At 48.0% G+C, this 24,600-nt stretch overlaps 1 protein-coding gene across 4 annotated transcripts in view; it reads right to left on the bottom strand.

Moving 5' to 3' along the window:
- HSF2 (heat shock transcription factor 2) overlaps nucleotides 1-24,395 on the bottom strand; it is a 51,186-nt gene extending 26,791 nt beyond the window's left edge. For all 4 annotated transcript variants that reach the window (XM_040429085.1, XM_040429087.1, XM_040429086.1 and 1 more), the window contains exons 1-7: nucleotides 24,227-24,395; nucleotides 22,352-22,460; nucleotides 21,458-21,585; nucleotides 20,164-20,288; nucleotides 10,152-10,227; nucleotides 6,530-6,591; nucleotides 6,360-6,444 (exon numbers count right to left, since the gene is read on the bottom strand). In XM_040429085.1, coding sequence (XP_040285019.1) covers nucleotides 6,360-6,444; nucleotides 6,530-6,591; nucleotides 10,152-10,227; nucleotides 20,164-20,288; nucleotides 21,458-21,585; nucleotides 22,352-22,460; nucleotides 24,227-24,319 — 678 coding nt within the window. In that variant the 5' untranslated portion in view covers nucleotides 24,320-24,395. The remainder of the gene's footprint in view (nucleotides 1-6,359; nucleotides 6,445-6,529; nucleotides 6,592-10,151; nucleotides 10,228-20,163; nucleotides 20,289-21,457; nucleotides 21,586-22,351; nucleotides 22,461-24,226) is intronic.
- Nucleotides 24,396-24,600: the final 205 nt, after the last annotated feature.

Raw genomic sequence — 24,600 nt, 5'->3', positions numbered from 1 at the left:
GGTCGATTGGCAGACCGATGCTCCAGAGCCGAAGAGGCTTGCGGGGAGACTGAAAAGTTGATAACCCACAGAGAAAAAAACGTCTGAATCAGACACAGCCCACCGAGGGCCAAGGAACCAATACATGTGAGATAGGTAGAGAAAATCTAGTGCGAGAACCACAGACGGCGAGGATCTCAGTCAGTGACCATATATTGACAGCGTGGCAACGCCGCTCGACGAATATTTTGACTAGACCAAGTTAGGAGAAATACCCCTGCTGGATAGAGTGCGATGACAACGTCCAACGCCCTACCCGTAACAGGGAACACTGGTCAGATAAGAAAAAAAATGATGAGGGGAGTCGTGAGCAGCGCCACGCATGGCTACTGGTCAGGGAGATAAAGGGGAGAGACAAGCAACCAGCGGTTCGAGGAGAAAGAAGAAATAGAAGGCTCCCAGAACGAAAAGTCCATCAGCGGTGGTAACGCATGACAGGAGGCCCTGCTCCGCCTGGCGTGGTGAGTCTCAGTCTACCCACGGAATGGGCAGAAAAAAAAAAGGTATGATCACCATCGGACTGATCTGACAGACATTACTCATGTTGTAAAAGAGATAATTGTAGATACAGGTAGCACACCCAGGATCAATAGGAAGAATTCACCTGTAGAAGGAGGATGTGAAGGCGTCACAGTCCACCAGCCGGGACCGGAAACAATACCCCATGTAAATGCAGATGAGGGAAAAGTAGGGACGTAGTAGCCACCAAGGCTTGCAGGGTAGCCGTGAACCCGGAGCCAGAGAAGGAAAAAGATGGAAGGAGAGAAGCTCATTCCCCATCTGGGACTGGCACTATACAGAAGAAGCCATGGGATGATAGTGGCGGTGCCATACTCCGCCTAAGAAGGAACCCATACAAGGGGAACCGCAAGACTATGGCTAGCATCATATTCCAGCTGAGAAGGGGGCCACACAGCAGAGGCCACCGAATGCAGCGCTAGAAAAAAAATGAAGGAGCTGTGGAGGAAGAACCCTAGTATGTCGAGACAACGCAAAGACCCCCTCGTATCATTGTAGTCACGGTATATTCTGTCAATGCTGAGGGGAAGGACTGAGGACTTGCAGTATAAGTCATGGAACCCTACTGCCCCAGGTAAGTAGAGCTAGCCTAAAGCACCCCACCAGACAAGGGCGCCGAACAGGAGCAATTGCCAAGCTAGCATCAGGGAAGAACCCCTACCTGAGGGGGGACGCCCACTGCAATGGCTACGACCCTTAGCACCAGCGTAAAAGGTGCACATGCGGAGGAGAACACTGCAAAACTTAAACCAGAGTGTCAGCATAACCACTTTCCCCGATAAGGAGTGGGGCTAGAAAATACAGAGTCAGTACGACCCTCGACTCTGAGCGCTTTACATTGTAGAGGACAAATACCATGACCAAATGAGATGTGGTCTCTAGGATACTGACGTGTTGCCGGGTAACACCCTGAGAGGACAGAGGGTGATATATTCAAGCCCAAACCAGTATCGGCAAGAAAAAAAGGCCACAACGGGAAAATAGCCAAGGTATCCACTGTAGGTATCCATAGTTACCAGATGAAGAGTCCAGGGCACCAAAAGAAGCTAGAGCATCTAGAGCCCTGGCGCATTGGAGGTGCAGCATCTCAAGATGCTTAGTCATCCACCCGTTAGCGATCACTAACGAAAGGGTAAAATAACAGTAAGCATGGAGATGTCAATGTGACTAAAGAAATAACCTCCAGTGGAAGTGTAACATCCCGCTCAAGGAAGGGGGTAGCGCAACCGTCACAACCGTATCCAACGGTACTGGAAATACCCCATCAATGGAGTTTGACAATGCCTACGTCGAGCACTGCCTCAGTGGTAGTGCAACAATTCCGCCCAAAAGGGGGAACAACGCATACTGCAAGAACTGTATCTCGAGGAAGTGTAAGCACCCCTCCTAAGGAAAGGGGTGATGCATACTGCAGGAACTGAATCCAGTGGCAGAGAGATTATGCCACTTAAGGAAAAGGGTATGCATATCGCGAGTCTAGTACCCGGAGAGAATGCAATTACTCCACCTAGAGAGGGGTAATGCATACGGGAACACTGTGCCCTAACGCCACCTATAGAAGAGGCTAATGGATACGGTAAGTATGGTACCCGTGGAACTGCAATTCCGCCACCTACATAAGGGGGAACACCTACCGCCGACGCTGAAGTCAGTGCTAGTGCCGTTAGTCCACCTACGGAAGGAGGTAACGTCTAAGGCAAGTACTGTATCCAGAAATAGTGCAAATACTCCGCCTAAGGAAGGGAGTAATGCATATGACAAATACTGCTGCCTACCGTGAACGCAAACTGGGAAGATTGCGCTGGGTAATGACAGAGTCCGAATCAGTGATCCCCCCCACCCCCTCGGACAGAACCTTCCCAGGGAGGAAGGGTGCGTCTGAGCGTGACCAAGGTGGAATACATCCTGCTCTGGTCCGCTCGTGTGCAATCTTGACTCTCTTGACTTGCAATCTTGAGTCTTGTCCATGGCAGCCGCAGACTGTCCTGGTGGGATTTATCGACCAAACTACCCGGGGGGTGGAATGGGAACTTCCAGAGGATCACTTACCGGACTGCGTAGGCGGTGTCTTATCAACCAAACGACCCCGGAGGGGGGATTGGGAAGGTACGGAGATCCTCCATTGGACTGAGCAGGCGGTGCTTTATCAACCAAATGACCCCGGAGGGTGAGTGGGAAGGTCTGGGGTCCACCATTAGATTGCGCAGGCAGAGCTATCAACCAATCGACCCAGGAGGGTGATTGGGAATGACCGGAGATGCTCCACTGGAGTGCGCAGATGGAGGTATCAACCACACAACCTCGGAGGGTGAGTGGGAAGGTCCTGCGCAGTCGGTGCTCATCAACCAACAACTCATGATGGTGGATTGGGAAAACACAGAGGTCCTCCTCTATCCGGGATGCACTTTAGTTTTCATTATATTTATTTATTCATTTTAAAATGGATGCCCAGCCTCAAGTGGTCAAGAGGCAGGGAGGGGTTAAAATGCCCAGTAATAAAATCCCTTGCACTGCAGATAGTATAATCATGTGCCAGCCTCAATGCAGTGGCTGGTCATGAAGGGTTAACCTCCTGGAGGACCGGGGGCGGGGCTCAGCGAGGTACTGGGGAAGAGGGGCAGGCGGGAAGGATTTGCGCCAGACCGCGCCCCCCCCCCCCCCCCCCCCCCTCCTCACATAACCATACGAGGGCTGTGAAGCCGGGGGCTAAAGTTATGGAGCACGGCCGACCGGCATGCCACTGCCGGCCGGAGTACAGAGCGATTCAGAGCCGCTGGGACCGGAAACAGAAGGGCAAAGTGAAGCCAGGGTCCGGTCGACCTGTGCGTCTTTAACCCTTCCGGAGCGGCGCCTGCTGCCTAGAGGGGTGGATACTAGTGCTGGGGAGCCTCCTCCGCTCCCCTCCCTGCATAACGCTGGCCGTGAAGGTCTGGGCCGCAGCAGCGCGAACGGCCGCCCGCCCGCTGTGTCCGGCAGTGTGGGACGTGGCCATCAACCCCCTATGCGCCGTGAGGGGTAGTGGAGGGATGCCCTCAGAAATCCTGGGCACAAGAGTTGGAGCCCGGCGTCTGCCAAAGAAAAAGTGGGAGTGGGGGTTAAGAGAGAGAAGAGGGAGCCCGGTACTTGTCCAAAGAGGGAGGAGAGGCAGGGAGAGGGTTAACCTACTTACTTAGTCCCATGTACTCACCCCATCTTCCTCCTCTTCTCTTCACCCTCCCTAGTGGACCGGCAGGTCAGCTTTTCCAGCAGGGTCACCTCCTCAGCTGCTGGCACCGGAGTGGCAGGAGTCTGGCATGGCGGGAGGGTCTTCTTTGGTGGACCTAGGTGACCCCTTAGCTGGCGGGAGCAGGGGAGCGAGGCTGCCCTGGTCCTCCTTTTTCTTCTGTGGGGAGGTAAGCGGTGGACTTTCTCACCGGTCTTGCTCCCTGGGATAACGGAGAGGCAGAGCAACTCTGTTTCCCAACCTAAAAGGAAAAATATAAAATAAAAAAAGAATCAAATAAGAAAGCTGCCCCCTGCATAAAGCAGGGAGGTCTGCCTCCTACGACACTGACATGACATGCTCTTTCCAGGCTGGAGGGGGTATAGCCTGCAGGGGAGGAGCTAAGTCTTTTTTCAGCCTAGTGTCGCCTCCTAGTGGCAGCAGCAAGCTATACCCACTGTCCTGTGTCCCCCAATGATACCAGCGAGAAACTTTAGTTCTCAATTGTTGTCTTTGATTGGCTGCATCTTAGTCCATTCATATTTCTCTTAGGTTTGTTCTGACAACACTCTCATAGTAATCCCCTGAGGAGCCTATCATCAATTAGGCGAAACACGTTGGGATTGTTCTCAGACCTCACATGTTTGGTACTGTGTCTTTGTTTATATCACTTGGGATACATGCACTATTTTGTTGTTTTTTGTACGTTATTGTCTAGGAATAGGTTGCCTGCCATTAATCTATTGGTAGTACCCGTCCCCCTGTTTAGGGTCTCCTAGGGTTTATAGGAGGCACGAGACACAGGATCCCCCCTATCGGGGCGGCTATTCCATTTGTAGGTAGAGCCATCTAGTATAGGGTGAAACTAGGGTCAGCTTCCCTTATTTCCATCATTGGTCTACCCGACCCACCCTATACTTCATTGCCCTTATGGGATAGCCATTTTAATTTTATTATCAATATTTTTTTCATTTTTTTGTGTATATATGGGGACAAGTTCTTATTGTAATATACTAATAAAAGCTATGTTTTAGATGGTGGATTTCAGAGATCCAATGTAGTTCACTGTCAAGAGTCACATTTTTCAGGCATGTGCAATGTGAGAACAGAGCCTTAAAAAGTGCTGTCTAGTCACATAAAAAGCTGTTTCTTTGCGTTTATACTCACTAGTGTACTTACAGCGTACAAAAGCAGCTCTGATGTCCTAATTTCAGCACTGGTCCTGCAATCCAGGAAGCTCCACTTCGTTTGTTCCTGCCCCTCCTTGTGGCGGTGACGCGTTTGAAGTGGGTTGGCTGTATGGCTCAGTTCGTTACCTAGGCCAACCCTCTTCTCAAGCACTGCTCGTGCCCAGAAAAAGAAGGGTGCTGGTATAGCGAATGAACTGATCCATACAGTCAACCCCCTTCTAGTTTGTCACCAACACGGAGCAGGAGGAAGCCCTTTGCCCATGTTGGGATGAGTGCGGAAGTGGAGCTTCCTGGGATTGGCTGCTTTCCTATACATGGCATTAGACATACGTTGTATCAGTGTAAATAGCTGTATGTATTCAAGCTTTCAATTCTGCCGGAGTTCTGTGTTCCCAACCCCTTCTCGAATGCCCAACGTAAATTTACGTAGGCGGTTGGGCATTTAAAAATAGCTGCCGGGTGCCTGCCGTTTTAGACAGCAGGCATCGGGGGCTAATGTATGCAATTGACGATACATTTAACCCCTCAGATGCCATGGTCAAATGTGGCCGCGGCATCTGGGAAGTTAAAGACTGGGAGCGCGCATTCCCAGCCATGCTCCAGCTCCCCCCTGGCAAGGATTGGGGGGGGGGGGGGGCCGGATTCAGTGTGCGACAGCCCCTGTACTCAGGAGTGGTACAGGGCTGCCGAACACCATTTCCTGTGCAAAGCATGCCTGTGGCAGGGCTCCACAGGAACTTAGGAGGTCAAGCCAAATTAGGCATATTTCAGGCACTGTTTGCGGTTAGTTACGGTGCTCACATCAGGCCTAAATAGTGTTTGTGGCGTGGGCGAGCAAGGGGACGAGCCTAGCCGCCACGCCTGTCTCATTCATAATTTTCTACGCCCGTTTCAGGGGTAGAAAAAAGAATTTGGCAATGCAATTTTTCCAAAAATGTAAATTTATTTTTCCATTATTAAAGCGAAAGAAAAACTGTACATATCTGGTATTGTAATGGCCCGGAGAATAAAAATAACAGGTCAGTTTTACCACACGGGAAACTGTGGCAGAATATTTTTTTATAATTCCACCCCATTTCGACTTTTTTCCTGATTTCCACCATATTGCATGCAACCATAAATGTTGCCATTAGAAACATCTTGTCCTGCAAAAAGCAAGCCCTCATACGTGAAAAAAAAAAAAAGAAAGTTATTGCTTTGGGAGAGCTGGTACTAAAAAATGAAAAACAAAAACACACCCCTGAAAAATCACCCGGTCTGAAAGGATTAAAATATACTACCACAATTTAGCAATTGTGTATGTGAAACGCATACAACCTCTTGAAATGGCCATTTATGCGCAGCGTGCATATGATATCTGTTATAATGAAGAAAGAAAGGCACCAAGACATCTGCATCAGTCGACTTACATGGTGGTTGTCCTCTCCAGTATCTTTAACCATCGTCTGTAGTATTGTGCCTTTGGGGGAACTTTTAGTGTTCAAAAGCAATGGCCTTCAAAATAAGAATGGAAAACATGTAGTTACTGCTCTTTTATGTTCTTTGCACTCAGAATAGCAGCTGAATAAGATGTGCTTACTGTTTCCTCTTCAAACTGACTAATCGGTTATTCTGCACCAAGGTCACAATGAACTGTACAATCTGAAAGCAGAAGAAACAGGGCGAAAGCCCAAAGCATTAGTCTCAAGTCAAGCCTCCGAAAACAGAGCGCTGTACCAGCGACATAAAGGGACACAGGCAGAGCCCAGGAAAAAGACAAAGACATTCGTAAAAGGAGTCGTTAACTTTTCAAAAACTTTTGGTATGTCATATCAAAGGTTTACATCCGTGGAGGCCTGAGACCTTCACCAATCTCTAGAATGAGGGGAGAGATGCGCACGCATATTGTACTCTCTCTTCGCTGCTGGAGCCCATCGTGTGCAGTAAGGAGTTAGAGCGCGCGAGTGATGTACGCTTGCTTCTCTCTCATCGTTCTGGGGGGGGGGGGATCTCACTGATCTTTCGATATGTCTCTATGACATTTCAAAAGTTCTTTGAAATGTTGGGGGCGACGCTTTAAAATGTCTGGAATAATTTTATATATATATATATATATATATATATATATATATATATATATATATATACACATATATACACACACACACACACACACACACACACACACACACATTAAAACGTCAGACCAATAGATGTGGTTACACTTTCTAATAATCAAACTGTCAAAGTTTCATCACAGAGTTGACTAGCCTCAGGTCTAGTCTGTAGATTCTTTCCATAAAGACATGACATTATGGGAGCATTACATATGGACGAGATGCAAGTGCACATACAGCTGAGGTCCTAGGTAATAGCAAGAGAACCAGATCTACAGCTCTATATCCTCCTACACTGAATTCATTGGAACAAACACAGCTTCAATACAAGCTACTGCCTCCTTCCACGTTACATAATAAACTGTATAACTTAGGCTACTTTCACACTAGCGTTCGGGGCTACGCTTGTGAGTTCCGTTTGAAGGGGCTCACAAGCGGCCCCGAACGCAGCCGTACTGCCCTAATGCATTTTGAGTGGATGCAGATCCGCTCAGAATGCATCAGTCTGGCAGCGTTCAGCCTCCGCTCCGCTCAGCAGGCGGACACCTGAACGCTGCTTGCAGCGTTCGGGTGTCCGCCTGGCCGTGCGGAGGCAAACGGATCCGTCCAGACTTACAATGTAAGTCAATGGGGACGGATCCGTTTGAATTGGACACTATAAGGCTCAATTTTCAAACGGATCCGTCCCCATTGACTTTCAATGTAAAGTCTGGACGGATCCGTCTGAAGCTACTTTCACACTTAGAATTTTTTCTAAACTATAATGCAGATGGATCCGTTCTGAACGAATCCCAAGTCTGCATTATATGAGCGGATCCGTCTGTGCAGACCCCAGACGGATCCACTCTGAACGCTAGTGTGAAAGTAGCCTTACCCATTGGTTTGGGTACAATTACTGCTTCACTGTGAATACCTAGACCTGAGTCTCGCTGGCAATTTTTGGCACTGCCTTTATAGAGGCATTAGGGTATGGTCCCATATAGTGGCATTCACATGTAGCTGAACATCATACATACGTGCCATTTTCAAATAAGGTTAAAGGGGTTACTCAACAGTATAAACACCCCCCACAATGCTGTCATCTGTGATGCAAGGGGGCTGATGCCATGCAGGGATCCGGAGGGACGCGGTTGTCGGTTAATTATCTTCCATAGGAGGGGCCTGGACGGCGGTTGGTGTTAGGAGTTACACATGTTAACTGCCACCTGTAGGCTATATAGATATGACATATAAACCTAAAAATGTTGCTGAAAAACAACCATAGCATGCCCAATATGTTCAAATATATACTTTCTTTAGTCACAAATGGATCATGATTACACAATTATAAAAGATTACACAAAATGTATCTGGAAAAATCAGCAGAAAAAAAACTGCATCTAGTTTTTTTCTGCTGATTTTTCCAGATACATTTTGTGTAATCTTTTATAATTGTGTAATCATGATCCATTTGTGACTAAAGAAAGTATATATTTGAATATATTGGGCATGCTATGGTTTTTCAGCAACATTTTTAGGTTTATATGATTGGTTTCCTGCTTGCCCTACCTTACGGCATCATAGTGAGGCTTTCTTTCTTTTGGTTCTATATATATATATATATATAGATATGACAGTTTATAACCTTTGTTCTATTGTTGGTGTCTGAATAAAGTTGCTGTTGAAATACCCTCCATGGTTACAGGAAACAGTTGGATAACCCCTTTAATAAACGGCAAGATTTTACTGGTAGCGTTGTAGCTTTACTCACACAACAGCGCAGCCATGTTAATGGCCATGCGGTTTAGTGGATAAAAATATGGTAATACCAGACAAATTGTGTGGCTAAGTAGCAATCTATATGAAAGTCCCATGCTTTTTCACCTGCCTCCATGCAGGACTGTACCTTCAAACTCCATAACTCCCGAGATATGGAAACAGCGTTGCCTACCTCCCATGCACTGTTATGGAAGTTAAAGGAATTTTCCGTGAGTTTTACATTGATGACCGATCCTCTGGATAGGTCACCAGTATCCGATTGTCGAAGTCTCCGCTGGCCAAGCACAGTGCCCGTACACTGTATAGTGGCTATGCTTGGTATCGCAGCTCGGCCCCATTCACTTCAATAGGGCTGAGCTGTGCCTAGGCCAAGTGACCGATGAATGTGTGTGTCGTCACACAGCATAGGAAAAGCTGGAGAAGGCCACAGCGCTGCTGCCTTGTCAAACAGCTGATCCCAGGTGTCAGACCACCACCCATCAAATACTGATCACCTATCCAGAAGGATAGGTCATTAGTGTAAAACAATATCAGAAGAAAAGCGTATGGTATCAGCGCAGGAATAAAGGAACACATGGGGTAGGGTCAAGTAACAATAATAAGTACCTGTTGTAGTCGGATATATGTTGAGATTGTTCCCAATGGTTCGAATCTTCACAGTGTTGGACAGTGCGAGATAGATAACAAGTTTACCTGCTCAACTTCAAAAAATCGCGCGCGTCGCTCCGGCCGGCAGCTGGCGCGTGCACGAAGGAGCGTGATGGTGAGGGAATCCGAGAAGCGTAGCGTGTGATGTCACAGCTCTAGTACGGGTGCTTCCAGGGACCAAAAAACCAATCCTACGCGTTTCGAAACGCGTAGGATTGGTTTTTTGGTCCCTGGAAGCACCCGTACTAGAGCTGTGACGTCACACGCTACGCTTCTCGGATTCCCTCACCATCACGCTCCTTCGTGCACGCGCCAGCTGCCGGCCGGAGCGACGCGCGCGATTTTTTGAAGTTGAGCAGGTAAACTTGTACACAGAGAAAAGAATCACTTGACAGCGCGGATACAATTTTTTATTTTTTATACATTAATGTAAAACCCCTTAAAGGAAACTAGCAAAGCACTGGATGCTCGGCCGTTTCCATAACTCGCCTCCCCTGGCCAGAGCATGAAAAATGACAAGATGGGACAAATCCTTTTAGAGGGCAACAGCTAAGGAAACCTTGTGAAAGACATCAATGCAAGAACACTTGGAGACAGACAAGGGTCAAGTTTGATCGGTGAATTCTGAGCTACTTTAGGGGTCAATTTGAGTTTATTCTTCTGGAAAAACGCCCAAAAGCATTACAAATAAAACCTTACCTTTCTAATAACTTGCTGCTGCTGAGAGTGTTTCGCACGCAGGTCGGAAATTTCGCTCCATAATGCTTCATTCTCTCTGCAAAGAAAATCCACAATCTGCTCAAAAGAAGAATAAGGCCAATGGTTAAACTGAATCATGGTATGTTAAAGGAGTTTTCAAGGTGTTTAATATTGATGCTCTATCCTCCGGATCGGTGGGGCTCCGACACCCAGGCCCCTGCAAATCACCTGTTTGAAGACCACTACAGCGTCCTCGCTGTTGCTTGGATAACGGATGTGCTTGGTATTGCAGCCCAGGGCCATTCACTTGACTGAGCTATGCCTTGACCATGTGACCAATGAACATGATGCCTTTTCTGAACTTAATATAGCCCCTATGCACAACTATCAATTACTGACAGCTCTCTCTCTATACATGCTAAGGCCTCATGCACAGGACCGTGTGCTGACCGTGGCCATGCTGCGGACCTCAAATTGGGCACCGACTGTGGTTGCCATCTGCTGATGCAGACCCATTCACTTGAATGCACTCCAGACTGCAAAAAAGTAGTGCATGCACTACTGTTTGCGGAGGCACAGACAGAAAACCCACGGAAGCGCAGAGATCCAAGTTTTACTGAACCCTTTCCCACAAAACTATATCAGTCTGCTGAGCTCCTCTAACAGGCTTTCTGTAGATTGCACTGCAGTTCTTTAAGATCTGCCTCCTGATGTGTGCACTTAGGACAGTTGGCATTAGCTCTAAGTCACATCTTCAACAATAGCTGTGACATCCTAGAATCTCTATGCAAAAGAGACAATTGTGATCTATGTTGCGCCACACACACACGGACATATCTGGAGTGGATGCAATATTATCCACCCATTGTTCATCAGAGATATCACCCATATCTAGCGTCCATTTGTCTTTAAGGCCCTGCATGAAAATCCTTCAAGCGCTTGGGTAGCAAGAAATTATATGCAAAAGATCAAAGTAGAGGAATTAGAGGCTTTAAAATATATGGTTCAAACACCTCTCAATAGAGACTACGCCAGGGGTGCACAGTCTCCATGCATATCACCATAGAGACTATGCACCCCTGGCACTGAATAGCATGTATGGGTTGTAGGTTTGTCACAATGCCAAAATTTTTATTCGATTTCGATACCATAAAAAAAGTATTGCGATACGATGCGAAAATAAAAAAAAAAACCACCAAAAAAGCTGCGGGCATTCCGCATTTTATGGAACGTCCGGCCCATAATAGAACAGTCCTATCCTATTTTCTGGGGGGGGGACAACGTGACTAAAAAATTGCGAATTTTTTATTTTTTTTTCTGTTACGGCGTTTACCGCATAGGAGATTTTTTAAAATATTTTAATAGTTCGCACTTTCGGGTGTGCTGATAAGTAATATGTTTATTTATTTATTGTTTATATGTAAAATTGGGAAAGGTGGTGATTTTAAACTTAATATTTTGGTTTGGTTGTTTTTTTTACTTTTTTTTTTTTTTAACTATTAGCCCCATTAGGGGCTAGAACCTGGGATCATCCCTTGTCCTATTCACCCTAATAGAGCTCTATTAGGGTGAATAGGCTTCTGACACGGCCCCTGCTACCCTGTGCTTTGTGCACACAGCAGCAGGGAGATTACCATGGCAGCCAGAGCTTCAGTAGTGTCCTGGCTGCCATGGTGACCGATCGGAGCCCCAGGATTACACTGCTGGGGCTTCGGTTCAGAACTGCCACTGCACCACCAATGAGGAGGAGAGGAGGGGACCCTGTGGCCACTGCCACCAAAGATTATAATACTGGGGGGTTAACTGCTGCTGATCGCAGCTCCCTGTCACAGAGGCCGGGTGCCAGCTATGCGATTCTGCTGCCGGCACCCGACGCCTATATTTGTATTAATGGGTTAGTTATCATTGGTGGCGCAGTGGCCACAGCCCCTCCCTGGCCCCTCTCTCTTCTTATTGGCAGCAGCAGCACAGGGGTGAGGGAGGGACTGTTTCCTTCTCTCCTGTGCTGCTGAGGAGAACATGGTGTGCGCTGACAGCAGCGCGCTCCATGTTCTCCGATACTAGTCTGTGCAGTAGCGCAGCCTAGTATCGGTAAATGTCAAATCCCAGTATCGAATCGATACCGGTACAAAAGTATTGATAATTCAATACCCGGTGCAACCCTAATGGGTTGTACATAATGATAAAAAAAATATATATATATATTAAATATGCATACTGCAGACCAAATTCTGTCTGGAAGGAGTTAAAACAGTCCATTATCATACTATTGGTTTACATATTTGACCCCATTGCGCAAATCTTGCCAAACTATATAAAATCTCAAAAAGGAGATTTTTGTATAACTTACCAGTAAAATCTCTTTCTCGCTCTTCATTGGGGGACACAGGAACCGTGGGTATAGCTATGTCCTCTAGGAGGCATTGACACTAGTAAAAGCTGTTAGCTCCTCCCCTGGCAGCTATACCCCCTCCAGCTTGGAGAGAGAGCTTCAGTTTGTGAACACGCAGTAGGAGAAGCAAGCCAACCAAGAAAAAACATGGAACACCAACCATGCCAAAAGACCCAACAGGGTTCTAACCAGCAACTGCCACACTGTGGCCGAACAACAATACTGGGTGGGTGCTGTGTCCCCCAATGAAGAGCGAGAAAGAGATTTTACTGGTAAGTTATACAAAAATCTCCTATTCTCGCCCATATTCATTGGGGGACACAGGAACCGTGGGACGTTCAGGAGCAGTCCAGGGGAGGGAAAAACCACAGACCCATGGAAGCAAGCGTCCCTGCTGGTATCTAAGAAACTGCCGCCTGCAAGACCATGCGGGCTAAGCAGCGGCCGCCGATGCATAAAAATTGCACCTGGAAAAATTTTGTGAATGTGTGTAAGGAGGACCGGTAGCGGCGTTACACAACTGCACAGCCGAAGCGCGATGCCTCAGAGCCCAAGAAGCGTCCACCGCTCAGTGGAGCGAGCCGTGACACCTAAGGGCGGAACCCCGCACCGAGTGCGGAATGGTACAGCATTTGCAGACCGAATCCATCGTGCAATTGCCACCTTGGAGGCCGTTAATCCTTTGCGTGGAACCTCCGGATGACAAAGAAAAAAGGGGTTCCGTACACCGGAAGGGACTGGAGGCTGCCAATAATGATCAGAGCCCTGACGTCAATGACGTAACTCCCTTCCCTAGGGAGTGAAGGAGAGGGACAGTGAAAGAAGGACAATTTCTACATTGATGTGGAAGACAGAGACCACCTTTGGGAGAAAAAAAAAAGGAATGGGCCGGAGAACCGCCTTATCCTTGTGAAGACCCAGGAAGGGTTCTCTGCAAGAGCTGGCGCCAGGGTAGGGCCCCTACCTGAGGGGATGTCCCACTGCTGCGACCACGAACATTAGCGAAAGGCTGCACCTGTGGAGGAGAACACGCTGTAGCTGCTACCAGAGTGCCAGCATAACCACTTTCCCAGAGAAGGAGGAGTGGTGGATAGAGAATACAGTCAGTGAAGCACTTGACTACTGGAACGTACGCACCATATATGTGCAATGGTGTACGCACTACTACTGATGCGGACAATATCATGACCGAGTGGAACAATGAAGACCCATGGAGATGGGAGTCTCTAGGACACAAGTGATGCTAGTAAACCCCCTGAGAAGACAGAGGACAGTTATAATCATGGCCAAAACCAGCACCAAAAGAACACAATGAGAATAGCCAACGTATCCACTGGCGGCACTCATAGCACTAGAGTAAGAGTACCGGGCACCGTCGAGTACCGACTGTTGAATTGCCGTATCTGAAGATATTCAGTTATTCCCCCGCTAGTGGATCACTTGCGAAAGGGGGTAAGGCAGGCAGGCAGGAAGTACAGTGATGGCAAACACTCCGCCTATGGGAGGATAGCGCGACAGTCGGACCATATCCAATGGTGGTGCAATTACCCTACCTATGGAAGGTGGAATGCGTACGGAGTACTTAAGCCAGTGGTAGGGAAAATACCCCACCTAAGAAGGGGGGTTAATACCCAGTACCGACGGCGAGAACTAGTGCATATGGCGAGTCCTGTACCCTGTGGGAGTGCAATTAGCACCTAAGTAAGGGGGTAATGCATACAGCACACCTTGTAACCAGTGATAATGTCATCCCGCCACCTGTGGAAGGAGCTAATGAATACGGCAGGTACTGAACCCAGTGGAGATGCAATTCCGCCACCTACAGAAGGGGGAAATCATACGTCCAGCACTGAAATCAGTGTTATTGTACTTAGTCCACCTACGACAGGGGACAATGTATATGTTCAGTACTGTATCCCGGACCTCTGTATATGTTGCCGGAGGGTGGATTGGGAATTCCAGAGGTTCTCTGCTGTATTGAGCAGGTGGAGAATCATCAACGGCCACAGAGGACGGATTGGGATCCTGCAGTGGTCCTTCACTGGATTGCGCAGGTGGAGAATCATCAACCAAACGGCCCCGGAGGACGGATTGGGATCTTGCAGTGGTCCGTCACTGGATTGCGCAGGTGGAGAATCATAAACCAAAACTGCCGCAGAGGGCGGATTGGGAACTAAGCGAGGTCCCTCTTTACCGGAGATAGGACACGGGCCCAGTGTGGGACCACACAGACTGGGTGGCCCTGCGGCTGAGGAGGGGGACCTGTATGGACGTACATTTCCTTTATTATAATATTTTGTTTATTAACTAGGAAGACTGCCTCAATGAAAAGAGGCAGAAAGGCGTTAAATCCTCCACCCATGTACAGTGTACTTAGGGGAAGGACCCCAGATAATCAGGTGCCGGCCCAAGAATGGTGGGTGGTCATGAAGGTCCCCCCTCCGCCAAGCAAGCCGCTGCACGGCTTTTCAGAGAAAACATTTCCCAGCTTCATATGGGGTATGCCTTTTATCCAATGTACCGCAATTTTTACAAAATGCTATTGAACAAACAAGATGGAAGCCACATCAGAGCTTAAAATAATGCCACAACTATTATTGAATATCAGACTGCACCTGTCGAACAAGGGTTAAAGAGCCAATCATAACCAGTTTATGGACAAACGATAATATTTCCCAAAGCGGGTGATGATGGCCATAATATCAGGAAGTAAAGTGTCATGGTTGTCTACAAAAAGCAGATCAGCCAAACTTTAAATATGTCTCTCCTTCATCCCATACCTAAATCCTAATAGATCATGTAATGACCTCAGCATTGCCGCAGGCGATTCAACTGCGACTGCAAACAGCGATGGTGAAAAGGGATACCCTTGACGAGTTCTACCGCTTTACATTTACAGCATCATACTCTGCTGTTCCAGTAGTTCATTTAAAGGGGTCATGTCACTTCAGTAAGTGGCATTTATCATGTAGAGAAATAGGGATCGACCGATATTATCGGCCGATATTCAGGATTTTGAACGTCATCGGTATCTATTTTGCCGATATACCGATAACGTATGGTGAACAAGGATCGCGCTGCTGACAGCGCTCTCAGTGTTCCCTCAGCAGCACAGGGGAGAAGGAAGCAGTGTCTCCCTCCCCCTGTGATGCCGCTGCCGCCAATGAGAGGAGGGAGGACAAGAGGAGGGGAGGGGCTGTGGCCACTGCGCCACCAATGAAGATAACTCTCTCATTAATTTATACAGGAGGCGGGAGCTGGCTGCAGAATCACATAGCCGGCTCCCGACCTCTATGACAAGTAGCTGCGATCCGCGGCAGTTAACCCCGCCTCCTCCCCGCCTCCTGCAGTGCGCCCCCCCCCCAACCACAGTATTAAAACATTGGTGGCGCAGTGCGCCCCCCCCCCCCCCTCCAGGCCCCCCAGTATTAATCATTGGTGGCAGTGGTGGCAGTGGCCACAGGGTCCCCTCTCCCCTCCCCTCTCCCCAGCAGTGTAAGCCTATTGAAGCCCTGGCTGCCATGTTCAGCTCCATGCTGCTGTGTGCACAAAGCACAGAGCAGCAGGGACAGTGTGAGGTCCTATTCAGCCTGATAGAGCTCTATCAGGGTGAATAGGACAAGGGTTCTAGTCCCTAAGGGGTCTAATAGTAAAAAAAAAAAAAAAAAAAAAGGAAAAACACACCAAAATATTACCGTATTTTTCGCTTTATAAGACGCACTTCTCCCCGAAAATGGCCGTGCGTCTTATAAAGCGAATACTTGGCTGGCCGCTATGCTGCACAGCGCGGCCAGCGAAGTATCAGTGACAGTGTGGAGGGAGGAGGCGGGGCCCGGTGCAGTGACTCTACTCTAATACACCGGGCCCCGCAACTGTTAAACATTCAATCGGATCTATATCTAATAGTATATGCTCTGTACGGCTCTTACTGTAGTACCGTAAGTATAGCGAAGACCAGCATCTCCATCGGTCATGCGCCGCCTGCCGCACCTCCTTCCTCATGCGCCGCCTGCCGCACCTCCTTCCTCATGCGCCGCCTGCCGCACCTCCTTCCTCATGCGCCGCCTGCCGCACCTCCTTCCTCATGCGCCGCCTGCCGCACCTCCTTCCTCATGCGCCGCCTGGCTGTTCATTCATAAAGTGAGATGAGCTGGGGCAGGCGGCGCATGACAGAGGGAGCTGGGGCAGGCGGCGCATGACAGAGGGAGCTGGGGCAGGCGGCGCATGACAGAGGGAGCTGGGGCAGGCGGCGCATGACAGAGGGAGCTGGGGCAGGCGGCGCATGACAGAGGGAGCTGGGGCAGGCGGCGCATGACAGAGGGAGCTGGGGCAGGCGGCGCATGACAGAGGGAGCTGGGGCAGGCGGCGCATGACAGAGGGAGCTGGGGCAGGCGGCGCATGACAGAGGGAGATGCCGGTCTGCGCTATACTTACGGTACTACAGTAAGAGCCGTACAGAGCATATACTATTAGATATAGATCCGATTGAATGTTTAACAGTTGCGGGGCCCGGTGTATTAGAGTAGAGTCACTGCACCGGGCCCCGCCATGAGTGTCTCCGCCTCCTCCCTCCACACTGATGCAGGATTTGTAGATAACATAAGTGTCATCCACAGATCCCCCCCATAACAGTGCGTCATCCACAGATCCCCTCCCCATAACAGTGCGTCATCCACAGATCCCCCCCCCATAACAGTGCGTCATCCACAGATCCCCCCATACCAGTGCGTCATCCACAGATCCCCCCATAACAGTGCGTCATCCACAGATCCCCCCCATAACAGTGCGTCATCCCCAGATCCCCCCATAACAGTGCGTCATCCCCAGATCCCCCCATAACAGTGCGTCATCCCCAGATCCCCATTAGTTCAAAAATTACCAAAAGCACACCTTTTGGTTCAAAATATTTTTTTCTTATTTTCCTCCTCAAAAACCTAGGTGCGTCTCATCATCAGGTGCGTCTTATAAAGCGAAAAATACGGTAATTAAAAATGAAAAAGAAAGATTTACAAAAATAAAAATAATAATAATAATAATAATAATAATAATAATAATACACGTTAACAATAAACATTCATTTTCAGCAGATTTGTGTAGGATTTTTATTTATTTTTTTATGAAAATTCACAGAATATCGGTATGAATTATTGGCCATCGGCCTGAAAGTTCACAGATTATCGGTATCAGCCCTAAACAAATCTATATCAGTCGATCCCTAGAGAGAAAGTTAAAGGGAACCTGTCACCTCCTAAATGCATGTAAACCCACCAGTAGTACCTCAGGGTAGTCTGCATTGTGATACTAATCATACTTTTCATCGTGCAGTCCGATGCTGCATAGGGTCAGAAAACGATCTTTTATCCTCTGTCCGCGCTAATTTGCATGTAAGCTTGAAGTCAAGGAGGCAAAAGTCTCTTTGCTTCAAGTCAAGGTAACCACACCCCCTCTTGCCTTTTAGTGACAGCCCGCAATTCGGCTTCGCTTTCCTAAGTCTCGCGCATGTGCAGTGCCCTCTGTTTTACTGCGCGATCCCATGCTGGCGGGTTTGGATTCATTTTTCCATCACATTATGCACTGCTCATTTCAATGGTTATGACCACTCTGCAATCCATCAGTGGCGGTCGTGCTTGCACAATATAGGAAAAAGTGCCAGCGCCTCTGGTGGCCGGGACCATGGGAGCACACATAGGCTTGTGCTTTTTCCTATATTGTGCAAGCACGACCACCAATGATGGATTGCAGGGTGGTCTGTAACCATGGAAACGAGCAGTGTATAATGTGATAGAAAAATGAATCCAGCCAGGAAAGGAAGCAATATGGACAATAACAATACATTAGTAGGTGCCTTGTATTAACTTTCTCTACGTGATAAATGCCATTTGCTGAAGTGAGACAACCTCTTTAAGGGGTTTTCCAAGATTTTTGTACTAATGACCTATCCTTTGGGACAATGTTTTTTGGATGCACGAGACCAAAATAGAACTTTTTCTAAATATAATGCTTCTCATGTAAACTAACAACTCTTTAGGGCTGCAATGCAAGATTTTCCTTTTTTGAGATCCCACAATGGTGGTAGTCTTGCTGCATCTGAGCAAGGACAGCTTGCCATTATTTATGGAACAATAAATTCTGAAGGAAAACATCAAGACATCTGTAGCTGAGTCTCAAGAGAACAATGACCCTAGACACAAGCTGTTCTACCACAGAATGGTTAAAGAATAATCAAAGTTAATGTTTTGGAATGACCAAGTCAAAGTCCTGACCTTAAAGTGAATCTGTCCCCAGTTTTACGGTGTCCTAATGACAATATACACTAGTGACAGATCTCCTTAGCAAAATGCTGGCTCACCTTCTTGAATTGACTCAAGCCGGTTTGCTAAAATCTTGTATTGAACAGCTCTAGTGCATAGAGACGAGTCCTAAAATTCATGAGCTCCTGGCTTTCTCCAAACCCTGCTGCCAATTCAATTGCCAAAAAAAGCGTCAATGGAATGGAAATGTTGTGGAAGGACCTGAAGCGAGCAGTTAATGGGAGAAAATCCTCCAACATGACAGAGTTGAAGCTCCTTTGTATGGAGGAACGGGCTAAAATTCCTCCAAGCCAATGTGCAGGACTAATCAATAGTTACTGAAAATGTTTAGTTGCAAAAGGGGAGGTGGGGGCTGTGGGTGGTCCCACCAGATGCTGAGAGCGAAGGTTCACATACTTTTCCCACTGACACATGTGATGTTGGATCATTTTCCTAAATAAATAAATGATCTAGTATTTGTGACTCATTTGGTTATCTTTATCTACGTTTTAGGACTTTGAAAATCTGATGGTTTTAGGTCGAATTTATGCAGAAAATTCTGAAAGGTTCACCTTAAGTCTATGGAGGAAATGATACACAAATTGTAGATTGTGCAACTACACAACTTTCAGGTATACAAAAAAACAACAACTTTTTTTTGCCATTAAGTGCAAGGAGGACTTTGCTGTTGCTCTTATTGCACCAAAGTCCTTTCCTGGAAGGGACGAAGAGCTGCATTCCACATGTGCTGATATGCGATTGAACAGGCATGCTCGATAATACAGAGCCAGGCGAGATTACGTACCTACTGACTGGCTCCGTCAATCAACAGTCCGAGGAAAGTGCTGGCCAGACAAAGGAGCAGGGCTTTGGTGCAAAGGTACAGGCCGTGCACCAAACACCTCATTTGTATACAGATAAAAAAAAGGCCATTTATCTGCAGGGGAGTGCGGAGCAGCAAAACAGGGGAACCACTAATCAGGTGGCACCAGGCTTGGTTACATAGGGATGCCACTTTACATTGTAACAGTATTATGACTTTTAGAGATTCATGCACGTTAAACACCAAGGATCTGTGGAACTGATATAGTAGGAACCCAAGATACATCCAGGTCACGCTACAGGTAGTTTATCAGTCAACTACAGCAAGTCTATGGAGCGTATAACCAGAAAAGAACATCTTATCCTTTTTTATAACGTCACCCCCGGGTGACTAATACATGGCTGAGCCGCATCCACCAGAGCTCTTCCTTAGTGGCTCCCTTCTCTATGGTGTCCACATGAAGTGGGGTTTACAAATTATTTATGGAAGACCGTTCTAGCAAGTTACCTTTTCAGGGAGAATAATCTGGAATCAATAGTGTCTTGTTTGACTTGAACTTTAGCCGTGCTGCTCAAGATTTTGGATATATCTTCCTGTCTCACTTTTGCTTCCTCAGGTTTTGCAGAGGATACCTAGGAAAATACAAGATGAGAAACCAAGAATGAGCAGATAACAGATGGACCATCCGAGCATGGCAGAATACAGAACTGCGTGTCCTTGTGCGAGACACCACACATACGTATTATTTGCAGGCCTAAGTCCCAGGCGCTCAATGTCAGGTAGAAAAGGACGCCTGTCCCATCTGCTCGTGCTGTCAGAGACCGTAGCACTATAGGGGATTGGTCATTATCTTGCAACCACATGCTTTCACTAGTCCGTTATTCTAAGGGCGCAGCCAGTTTTTGCTCTTGCTCACCAGAATAAGGGTCCATTTACACGTCCGCAAATGGGTCCGCAATATCGGGAACGGGTGCGGACCCATTTATTCTCAATGGGGCAGGAGTGGATGCGGAGAGCACACTATGTGCTCTCCACATCCACATTTCCGGAGCGCAGCCCCGAACCTCCGGGCCGTGGCTCCGCAAAAAAATAGAACATGTCCTATTCTTGTCCGCAATTGTGGACAAGAATAGGCAGTTCTATGTGGGGTGCTGGCCGGGTGTACTGCGGATCCACATTACAACTACGGACGTGTGAATGGACCCTTAAACATTTCTATCTCCTTCCCTATCCAAGGCTCCGCTCCTGCGATATCACATTTTTTTCTAGTATGTAAATGTACTGCTTGGTGCAATAAGGGTGTCACCGTTGCTCTCATCTTTCTAGTGCCCAGCCCCTCCCTTCTTTGATTGATGGGGCCAGGCAGTGGCATTGTTATCGTGCCATATGCAAATTAAGCATTTGGTGCAACCAGGGCACCACAGCCTTTGCTCTCGTCGCACCCCAATGTCGATCCATTCTGTGGTCAGCCCCCCCTTCCTCACTGCTTTGTAAACGCCTGGCTCTGTCAAAGCAAAGAAGTAGGGCCTGACCACAGAAAGGAGCGGAGTCTGGGAGCAACGGCGATGGTGCTCAGGCTGCGCCATTGAGGTGAGAGGACAGGGAGAAATTGATTTATAGTATATACTGTCCCTCTATGTTGTAAATCAGTCTTTTATCCTCCATAGCCAGTGATGACTGCATGATATGCCTCTCTCGGTGACTGTTACTCAGTGCACCGGGTACAGAAGAATTAGTCACCGTCACCAATGGCCATTCCGATCAGTGTCAATATAGCAGGAGAAAGAGAATGAAGCCGTACCTTCCTTTTTATGTTCTCTAATAACTCATCTTGCCCCTGGATAAAGAAAAGATGTTGAAATTCAACGGGTCCATCCCTCTCCTGCTTTACAATTCCCGAGTCCACGTGAACCACCTTCCTGAAACCATCTTTGAGAGACAGAGGAACACAGAATTACACGGCTGCGAGTCAGGGAACAATATAGTCAAAATGAGTTCATATTCTTCGAATACACAGTCACATGACAGTGAAAAGCGTCGGCCACCAACAATGGTAGTCTATGGGGTTCTTCACACGGACGTTTTGCGGGGTCAAAAGAGAGAACATTCTATCCTGTCCGTTTTCACTGACCGTCAGCCCCCATACAATCGAATGGGACAGTCTTTAACGTCCATTCCTCAGAAAGGCATCAGGGATAAATACGTCCATTAGAAACGGACAGTTTATCTTTTTTAAATGGACATGAATATAGCCTTAGGCTAGGTCTACACGACGACATGTGTCGCACGACAATTTTTATAATGGTAGTCTATGGTGTCGTAATGCGACATGCTGCGACTGTGATGTGAGTGACAGTTGCAGAAAATTCCATCTCGAATGGATTTTTTTGCAACTGTCGCGTCGCAGCATAACACCAAAGACCAGGGATGGCCAACCTGAGGCTCTCCAGCTGTTGCAAAACTACAACTCCCAGCATGCCCAGACTGCCTACATCTATTATCCTACAGCAGGGCATGGTGGGAGTTGTAGTGTTTCAACAGCTGGAGAGACGCAGGTTGGCCATGCCTGCCATAGACTAGCATTATAAAAACTGTCGCGCAACAAATGCCATCGTGTAGACCTAGCCTTTTTCACAAAGAACTGGAGAAGGACAACGAGCATCTCCTCACTGTGCCTACGCGCCATCAGACTTACACATATTGAGCTGCCTCACAAAGCTGGCCATGTTATTGTGCTTGAAGTACTTGGGCAGGATTTCCTTTGCAAACCGTTGTTCATCAAGGACCAAAAAGCTCTGGCCGTTCTGCAAAAAGAAACAAAACCCCCAATTATTAGAAGTATGACATTCACCAGGGAGGACGACCGCAGTGGCCACAGCCGGGATACTTACAGCCTCTTAAACCTCAGGTTATGTATAAGGGGGCATTCACACGACCGTATCCGATGTGTGGTCCGTGAATTGCGGATCTGCAAAACACTGATACCAGCCGTGTGCACCCCGCATTTTCCCCTTCCACAGCTCCTGCACTAGGTCACTAAAGCCTAATCTCGTCCGCAAAACTGAGAATAGGACATGTTCTATTTGTTTGCAGAGCAGCAGAACGAACATACAGATGTTGACAGCACACGGCGTGCTGTCTGAATATTTTGCGGCCCCGTACAATGAATCGGTCCGTATCCGATCCACACAGAAAATACAGTTGTGTGAATGGGGCCTAAGGGCTAGTTTGGGAGTCCGGCAGCGATTGTCAGCCATGGGTGCGATGAGAGAAGATGCGTTACCATAAGCCATGCCACAATCAGGACAGGTAGGCTAGTTCTTTACGTGCTGGATTACCACTGATAGAGTTAGGCCTAGTTCAGACTGCAGTCATTTCTGTCCGTGTGCTTCCTGAACCGCCCCCATTAGCATACATGGTGCCATTGACACTTAGGTCTCTTGCACAAGAACGTGTGCGCCCCGTTGCCGTATTGCGGACCGCATTTGCGGGTCCGAAAATCCGGAATAGTACGGGACGGAACCCTACGGAGTACTTCTGTGGGGTTTCGTCCCGTACTTCCATTCCGCAAAAAAGATAGAATATGTCCTATCTTTTTGCAGAAAGGCCGGATCGCGGACCCATTAAAGTGAATGGAGTCCGCGATCCGCTGGCCCACGGACTGTGCTCGTGCATTGCGGCCCGCATTTTGCGGGCTGCAGCACGACCACGGGGCGCACACGTCCGTGTGCAAGAGGCCTTAACAGCGTGGTTCCTTTCTGTCCCAGACTCATTTATTCAAATGGGGGGAAAAAAATATATATATATAATAAAAACAAAATCAGAATTGAGAAAGCTCGTTGGAAGAACGAGCGAAACGTTTTCAAGAACTCTACAGTACGTCCAGTTACCTTGATTTATTCTTTACAGATATACCTGTAGTAGGGAGTCGCTGGCGCCACTGACTTCAGTCAACGGAGCTACACAGACCAGCAGTGTGCAGGGCTTCGGACCCCGTAGATCAGCTACCGAAGGGCCTACGCTGAGGATAGGACATTGCTTTAAAAAACCGTCAGAGGCTACTTTTGGGTAGTGTACCTCTTGGTGAGAGATTGGCGACTGCGAGACATGCCTCTACAACGCACATGAAGGTGCCCAGCTGCCATCGTTGGACTGACAGAAGCGGGGTCATTGATGAACCGCTCGCTATCTAGGCCATCCTGACCGAGCTGTTAGGAGGTATGGAGAGCAGTGGACTGGCTCGGGCAGGAGGGAGCGCAACGGCGATGCTGGGGGTTCAAGTAATGCTTATTTTGGTATTTGACATCATCCCCTGCCTGTACCCCATTTTTTGCTCATCTCAGCCAGGCCTGTGGTCTGTTCTAGGTCCCTAGGGCTAGTCAAGGAGCCAAAGGGGGTACACACACTACACATATAGCATTAGCAGCCTTTGTGTAACAGCAGCTGAGGCCGTGTGGCTTTAGAAGGTATGCGAGAAGCTCATAATAGACATCACATCAGCCTCCATGCAGTTACTTCAGGCCTGTGCCAGGCGGTGCCATAAGATGGTAGCAATGCCTCGCCCGATTACCTGGCTCCAAGTGATGAACTCGTTGGTGTCGGAATCCTCCACCAGCGTCCACAGTTTACTCAGGAAAGCCGGAACGTTGGAATTCTGCTTCATTATCCCGATGAGAAGCAAACACAATGTCGTCCGGAAAAAATGCGTGAACTACAAAACCTTTCTACGCCTGCGCGAACTTTACACCTTAGCCACGCCCCTTCATGACGCCGCCGCTATCTCACACAGGCTGGAGCATGGAGACTGCCTGTGGCCGGGGCTCCGCCTTACGTAACGGGTACAATCTCACGTGGAGGAGCAAGTGGTGGGAGGGGTCAGAGCAACCGCTGCAGATGATTGGAGGCTGGCTTTTCTGCCAGGAAGGATGCTGTCCAATGAAATGA

This window comes from Bufo bufo, chromosome 4, assembly GCF_905171765.1.
Source record: "Bufo bufo chromosome 4, aBufBuf1.1, whole genome shotgun sequence".
Taxonomy (NCBI): domain Eukaryota; kingdom Metazoa; phylum Chordata; class Amphibia; order Anura; family Bufonidae; genus Bufo; species Bufo bufo.
This window is presented reverse-complemented; position numbering and strand designations above follow the sequence as displayed.